General features: G+C 27.1%; 1 protein-coding gene across 1 annotated transcript in view; it reads left to right on the forward strand.

Annotated features, from left to right (window-relative positions):
• Ack-like (activated Cdc42 kinase-like) overlaps positions 1–5,906 on the forward strand; it is a 120,560-nt gene extending 114,654 nt beyond the window's left edge. Inside the window, exons 21-22 of the mRNA XM_075355796.1 lie at positions 2,385–2,592; positions 4,220–5,906. Coding sequence (XP_075211911.1) covers positions 2,385–2,592; positions 4,220–4,447 — 436 coding nt within the window. The 3' untranslated portion in view covers positions 4,448–5,906. The remainder of the gene's footprint in view (positions 1–2,384; positions 2,593–4,219) is intronic.
• Positions 5,907–8,589: the final 2,683 nt, after the last annotated feature.

Genomic DNA, 8,589 nt, shown 5'->3' on the forward strand with positions numbered 1-8,589 from the left:
AATGAATTCACAGCAGTGATATGTTTTCAGTGTTATGCACAAAATGCATCTGAACTTTTTACTTGCACTTAAATAACCACATAACTGTGTTGATAGTCTTTCTGTAAATTTGTGAACAATATATGAATATTAATTTAAGTTCATCATATGAATAACTGTAATTAAATTTAAGTGAAATATAATATATTATTTGAAAGACTAAAAGATATAAATTGTTAGCTGTACACACAAGCAGTACTATATCCAGTCTCTAAATTATTTTGTAATTTCTGTGCTCACCTGCAATTTCCTAAAATTTTACAGATGCTTTATCAATTTCTCCAACATTCCTCAAATGATCACAGAAAAACTGTCTTGTTTGTTCAAATTTCTTGAATCCCCAATCCTAGGATTTCAATATTTAACATATTCAAAATACATATAAAAAAATTTCTAATCAGAAATTTTTTGTATTTGAGACTGTATGAGCTATATGTTTTCAAAGAGAAGTTATCGAAAAATGATTTATCATGTGTGTACTTTTTCCTTTGTTAATATTAGTCAAAATTCTAAATAACTTTTATAAATGGAACTGTGTGGTAATAAATTCAAAAAAAGAACAAGTTTAAAATAAGATATTTTTAATTCTTTTTTTTATAAATTTAGAATGGTGAGCTACAATGTTCTAATGTACGTTTCATCTAAAGATGCACTTTCAATTACTAATGACACATATACTATTCTCATTTAAATCTTATTCAGTCTTGTTCACAAATACAAAGTTTGATCAAAAAATATGTGGAATTTTTATGTTTCCGAAGCTGTATAACTCCAATTATAATAATTTTTTTTATGTTTGTACACTTTTCCCTAGCATATGTTCATTTGTAGCCATATTGGATGCTTAGTTTATTGTTGGCTGTCAAAAAGATAACATGTGTTTTGATATGTTTGGTGATTTTTAAGTTTTGGAAGAAATGGAACAAAGAATTTGCATTAAATTTCACTTTAAAAATGAGATAAAGTGCAGCACCACATTGGAAATGTTGAATGTTGCTTTTTGCAATTCTTGTATGAATAAAACAAGTATTTACAAGTGGTACAAACACTTCCAAGAGGGCTGTGAAGGCATTGAAGATGATAGGCACCCTGGACTTCCCTGCTCATCAACAACCGATGACAACATTGAAAAAGTTAAGAAAATAATTATGGACAATCATCGAATCACTATCAGAGATTCAATAACGATTACTATCAGGAAGTTCTTTGCTGTTTGTATAAAGCAGTTTGAAGAAAATACCTAGATTTATGTCGGAAGCAATTCATGACAATTGCATCACAATAATGCACCTGCTCACGTTTCACTGTAAAAATTCACTGCTTATTCGTGAATTTTTGGCCAAACATAACACTGTTATGATGCCTCAGCTTTCATATTCGCTGCACATGACTCCCCGTGACTTCTTCCTTTTCCCAAAACTGAAAAGAACCATGAAAGGACAACATTTTGCCAACATTAAAGCATAAACACAGAATTGCTGAAGGAGCTAAACGCCATACCAAAAACTGTGTTCCAGAGGTCCTTTGAAGATTGGAAAAAACGGTGGCACAGTATGTTACTACTGAAGAGGAGTATAAGGTGACAAAATCAATATTGATGAATAAATAAAGATTTTTTTTGGAAAAAAAACTAAAATTCACTGTATTTTTTGACCAAACTTATGACACTTTTTTTTAAACCATCCATTCTCATTGTTGTATTAGAACTTTACAAAGAACTTTGTATGGGTCATTAGAATTAGAATAGAAAGCCAGTCAAAAAATTTCAATAGTTTGTTATGCTGTGTGAAAAGATACATTTTTTTGTGGGAATATGAAATGGAAATTTGGTAGGTAGAGTATGAAAAATGCCATGCCTGATCAGGACCTCCGGATGAAAGGCTGAGATGCTACCCTCCCCATGGAGTGGTAGAGTGATTCTTGTGATTTAGAATCAAGTTACTCTTTATTATTTAAAACCTCTTTATTTTAGAGGTTAGATTTAGCCTTTTCATATGGGTACAGATGGCTTGGTAGTTCAAAGCCCTGCCAAGCCTGTTATATTTTAAAGCTGACCTCTTTGTTACTGTTCCAGGCCTCAGTTTCGTTTTCATGTTCCAAATAACAACAGATCCTGGCCTGACAATCCATAAATGTCAGAAGTTACTGGTACCCTCATTATAAAGGGGTACAGTTGTCTATGTGCCCCAAATGATGATAGCTGCAGTAGATATCTAATTACTTCTAAACTGTTATACAGATAAATTAATTAATTGATCAATTATGACCTGAAATAAGAATATCTAGATAAATTAAATGTGGTTTGAACAAAAAATTAACTTTGTTAGGTATTTTTTGTGATTTAGTTCTGAAGAAAGTACTTTTGATGATCAGATCGCTAATGAATTAGAACGTTTAGAAGGACTGTCCACTGCTCCACTAAGGGAACATGTGTCATGTGAGGATCTCTTAGAGTTTGCTTGTGATGGTCCAAATGCAAGTCGAACTCGTGGCAAAGCTTGTGGAATTACTAGTGATGAAGTACGAATTATGGGAAAAGTACTTGGTCCTAAGGTTAGTTTTATTTATTATTATTATTATTATTATTTCATTTGAGTTGTAATCTACTAGCTATACTAGTTTTGATGCAAATTTGTCTGTGGGTATGTTAAGTAATAATTAAAATGAGAATAGGCAAAAAATTGAACTAAATATTGCAATCTACACTTTGATTTCTTTATTTATTAACTCTGTGACTGTTGATACTAATACAATGTATTACTCTCACAGTATTTATTTTTTTGAAAGACCCATCTAGCTGTCTAACCTAAGAGTAAGTAAAGTACTATCATATTGTAGGAGGTGACAGAGAGGATTAGGAGATCTTGTCTGATTTATGGTAGTTCAGTATTTATTATGTTAATCCTAAATATCATCATATTTAAACTCTAATTCTGAACGAAGAACTGCAAAACAGAATTTGAAACTTCATGAAATTTAAAAATGTTCTATTTAGTAATTTTTAAATACCCAATCTTTCAGTAAGTTTGGTCACATCTAACTGATATTAGATTAGTGATTTAACTGTTTTGCACTTAAATTGCAACATTATATAAGTTTTATTAATTTTATATTTCACCAAAGATTATTTTCCCTAGGAAAGCAAACTGTGTTTTGGAGTGTTAAGGCCTACGGCGTTAATGTAAGGTGTATGTAAGGATGACTATCCTTACATAATATCCATTTACATAATATAAAAATGTTAATTAAATGATCATTTCAAGTTTAAAAAAAAAGACAGGTCATTATTCATCCCTATTTTCCACTTTCTTTGGGTTGCACTATTTTCATCTACTTTCCCCTATCCATGCATATTGTTTTCCATTAATTCACTGTTGCAATTCTCCTTATTCACTATCCTCCCCTCCTTTTCCCTCCACAATCATCAACATCAACTATCTCCACAGGGAAATAGTTGATATTAATGATTTACTTGATAGGTTGATAGTAGATTGATGTTGTTGAAGGTAGTTGATAGGTTTACTTCTCAGATTTTATTTCTGTTATCATATTCAACGTTCTTTAACAATCTTTCACTTTATTCATTCTGTTTATAGTTAAACCACGTCAGCAGTTTCCTTTCTACTCTCAATTTAGACTCTCTCTTCCCAGCTGCTATCTTATTATACCGTTCATCATCTTACTTCTAGTTTGTCCTTTTTTTTATTATACCAGTTTCCTGTCTTTCATATTTAACAATTTTGAATTAATACCTTTAAATTTTTTAAATATTTTATTTAAAATGTTTGCATAGTTGCATCACTATTATTTTATTAATATGGGCATTATAATATGAATGACCACAACAATTTTCTTTTTATTTATAATTTTTGTACTTTGTAATGGTGCTTTGAATAATGTTTTTCCATTGTTTACCTACATTTTTCCATTTGTATACTGGAGCAGTTTGTTTCTGGTATCTGTGGTAACAAACCGGTCTCCTGCCATCCCTGACATACATAATCTGTCTAATTTATCTTGTGATCTGAATAATTGGTGTTTACTTGTTTTATAGAGATTTTTTGATGAGCTATAACAATATTGAAAAAGGCTGCTCTGTTAAGTAATGTTCATTTATTTGAATAATACTTGTTGCTACCATTTTTGTGTATTTGTTGATGTTATTTTATTATTGTTTTAGGTGAGTGAGGAAAGTAGGTTAGTTGCTTTAAATGCCACTAATTGGGATGTTCATCGTGCTATAAAATTATCAAGACTCGATGCTCTTTTGCCAGTTCACATAGGAGCAGATACAGTCTCTAAACTTTCTGCATTAGAAGATAATAGCTGGGATGTTGCTAGAGCTGCTAGCTTTTTATTGGCAACACTGCATCATCCAGATGATACAGCTGAAGTTACTCAGGTCTGACAGTGCCAAAGAGAGGATAAGAACTTGTTGAATACCTTAAATTATAAACTATTTTATGTTCTTAATTATTTATTAATCAGTTTGTAACAAAGAAGAACATGTATTTGTTTTTAATTTATTATTTTACATTACTATATGTAATATTGTTCTCGGTTCTTTTAGTATTAAATATTTGTTGTTTTGGTTTGTTTCTACGCTATGTTTGGCTGTTAAATTCTTTAAGCTTTTTAAAAGGGATACTTGTTGTGATATATTTATTTAATTATATATTTCTTAATTATGTATATAATTATCTAATTATAATTATGTTTATAAAACTAAAAACCTGTTTTATTACCGGTGATTTCAAATAATGTAATAGTTTGTATGATTGTTCAACAGTTGATTCTATTTTTGTATTTTTATAGTAGACTGTGTTTCATATAGTTATGCAGTGTTAAATATATGAATCCATTTGCTAAATCTTGAAAGAAACATCTTACAGAGTAAGTCAATTATTGTATTTAGTATTAATTAATATTTAAGCTTTAAAGTGCTAGCTGATTTCAAACTCTCATGTTAATCTTCAGGGCTGGATTTTTTAAATAAACATTTAGACGTTTCATTGTTATTGTATATAATATATGAATTTTTAAAAAAATTTTAATAGCAGAACTGTCAACTGAAATTTTCTTGCAAGAAAAAGTCAACCTTTCATTATTTTATTGGTGAGAGCTGTTGGGTTACATGAGTCTCTGTTTAAAACTTAATAAATACATCACAGTGGTATGTAAAAAAAAAATTGACTTTGATATCTAGTAATTTGAAAAAGAATATAGTAAAAATAATTTTTTTTAATAACTATTGTGAAAGTCATATTATAATTGTATATGACATGTTTATAAAAAATGGCTGAGTAGCAGATAGATGTTAGAACTTTTTTGGTTTGGTCAACATAAAGATAAACTTATTCAAACTCTGTTGTATCATTATAAAACATTTTTGACTACATTTCTGTGTTGTATTAAAATAATCAAAGTCCTTAATTAATATAATAAGGTTTGATACATCATTTAAAATTTAAAGTATACTCACCCTGTTCACTGTTATTTAAAAATAGCATGATAATTTTGCTTGTACATTTAAAGTTTGTGCTGTTTTCTGTTTTAAACTGGTAAAAATTTTTAAATTTTCTACTAGGATTGTTAATTCATTTAAGTTCAAATATTTCATGAATTATTCTTAAAAAACAAAAAAGTAAATTTTAAAAAATTTTCTGATTATTTGATTTCTTAGAAGAAATATCTTATTACTATTATAACGTAACTGACTGATTTAGAATATTTAGCTTTGCATATTGTCACTAGTTATTTGTTATTAATCATATTAAACTTTATATTCACGATAAGCAGTGCTGTGTAAGAGCAGCATAAACTAGTTTACTTGCCATTTCATTTGTTTTAATTTATTATTGCATTGATGTACGTTACTTTATAAAAATGTTTGTTTTTTTATTACTTTATAAAAATGTTTTGTTACTTAATGAAATAAGTTATAATAAAGAAAAAAACAAACTTACATATTTACTTATTTCAAAGTTTGAATAGTTTCATAAAAACGTATAATAAAATAAAAGTGTTCATGATGTAATTCAGTTTATTGATTTTTAAAATTGTTTAACTCTGAAGATGTTTCTCAAAACTTGGTCAAGACATATAACTCATGCTATGATCACTGGTGATTTAAAAAAAATTAGTTTTCTTTCAGATTTTATTATAATACTTTTTATAGTTTTTTCTGTTTCATTGTGTTTTTGTTTTTTTTTTTACATATAGGGAATGGGTATTTATTTGTAATTTCTATTTTGTTCTATGAAATGTAAAAATTCACTCAGCTGTTGCAGTAGTAATATATATGGAAAGGGAGTAAATAGGTTTAATTACATTTATTAATTTCTAATTAATATTTTGTATTTTTTTTTTAAAAGTAATTAATTATTAAGTTAATTTTTTTTTAATAATTGTGATTTTTATAACATTATTTAAAGTAGCTTGTTATTCAGGATGCATTTTAAATATTTAAAAAATAAAGAATTGTTATTGTTCCTGCTATAGAAGAAAATGTCAGTAATTTAATAATTATTAAACATTATAGAATTGAATTTTATCCTACTGGTTTTAGATGTTATTGATTGGTACTTTATAAAGCAGTTAAACTATATTGACTTTTCAAATTACGTGATTGAAGTACAATGCAGTAGAATCCCATTCATCCAAACTGTGTGTAGGAACAGCATGGCTTTGATATGGAACTTTCATGTACCTTAGTGAGATCAAAGTACCACAAACTGTTGACTGTAGAAACTTTCAGTAGTGTGCGAATTAATAATAATTTAAAACTTTACTTGTAATAAGATGAATTTTGAAGAGTAGCTACCACTTCACTTATAAATTCATTCCTTTGATCAAAATATAAGTGAATTCAATGTATAATTGGGACTACTGCAACCTAGATTGGTACATAAATGCATGCATCTAACTGGTTAGTATATGATTTAATTTGCTAATAAGGAAAAAATGAATAAATTAAATTCATTGTTTTTTGTATTTTGTAAAAGTATACAAACTTGAAATTAAAAAATTAAACCAAAATTGTTAGGGGCAAAATGAAGTTTATGACTTCTGAAGTTTCATAAAAAAGGAAAAAAAAATGTATGTAATGATGTTGAATGATCTTGATAGTTTAGATGGATGGGATTCAGACAAATGGGTCACATTGTATCTAATGTAAATTACACAATGTAAACTCAGTAAGTTCAGTTTTGTTGCAGCATTATATTATAGAAATTGTAATCTATTAATATTATTTAGTTTGTTTGTTTTTTTTTTTTTTGTTTTTTTTTTATAACAACTTTACTGCTTTTGTCTTTCAGTCTGAATTATTTCTGGTCGAGTGAGTTATATAACTTGGTAAATTTATAAATATGTTTTATCTGTTTCTTTTAATCATTTATATATTGATGAATTTTACTTTTTGCATGTTTATGTAAAAATGCAACTGAGGTATTGGTGGTATGTTTAACTATAAGAAGAAATAGTTCATTTGTAGAATGACTAAAGTTTATTCAGTGATTCATTGTTTTTATTAACTTATTCCTTCATAATTATTTAATGGTACCACTGTTCTCTGTTTTTGATAAACTAATTATTGAAAATTTGAAATTAAATGATTCTTTTAAAGCAATGTTCATTTAAGTTCTTGGGAAATGTATATACAAATAAGAATATATAATATTTTTAATATATTTTGATTAAACGAAGAAAGTGATTCAAACTAGTTTAAATAGGTAAAAAATATATCGTATTATCTAATGTCTTATTGATATTATATCAGTTTCTACATATCATGTGTATTATTATATAAAATGTACAATATTGCTCCAAATCACAAGAACCAATGATCAAGTTTATAAAATCACATTACTAGTTAATAAAATATCAGAAAAAGCAGAAAAAAATTTAGGTGTAGTTAATCTGGTCTGTTTGTCAGTTTCAATAGGGTTTATTTTTAAATTAGATGTTAACTATTATTACTTTTTTCTTGAAACATGATTTTTTCATCAAAATTAAATAATTTGTATTATTTGTAATATAAGATACTTACATTTTTACCTGCTAAATATTTCTGTATTATTCTGATTTGTCTTGCATACTTTAATTGTTCAAAATTTGCTTACTGTCTAAATCTTACCTATAACTCAACTCAATTTTATCATAATTTTGATATTTACATGAGATTATTCTATATAATTTTTTCATTATGCATTGTACTATTCTGTATATTTTTGTTTACAAATATAAATCACTACAATTGTTTAAAAAGAATCTGACTTCAAATATTTCACAAAAAAAAATTTATTTATAACACTGATATTATGCTAAAAATTTATTATGTACTAATGTTAATAATTTTCTATAATTATGAACTTCAAAAAGCACTATTTTTGTGGAAAAAGTGTTTATTTAGATGAAAATGTGATTTATGATACAGTTTGAAAAAGGAGAAATCTACAAAATGATATCACAATCTGTGTGTTGCCATTGAATGAGTTTTCTTCCAGTTTTATCATGAGCAATTTCACCCTTTTTCTTGCAAACAATGTT

Source organism: Lycorma delicatula, chromosome 2 (genome assembly GCF_047948215.1).
Source record: "Lycorma delicatula isolate Av1 chromosome 2, ASM4794821v1, whole genome shotgun sequence".
In the NCBI taxonomy this organism is placed as follows: Eukaryota; Metazoa; Arthropoda; class Insecta; order Hemiptera; family Fulgoridae; genus Lycorma; species Lycorma delicatula.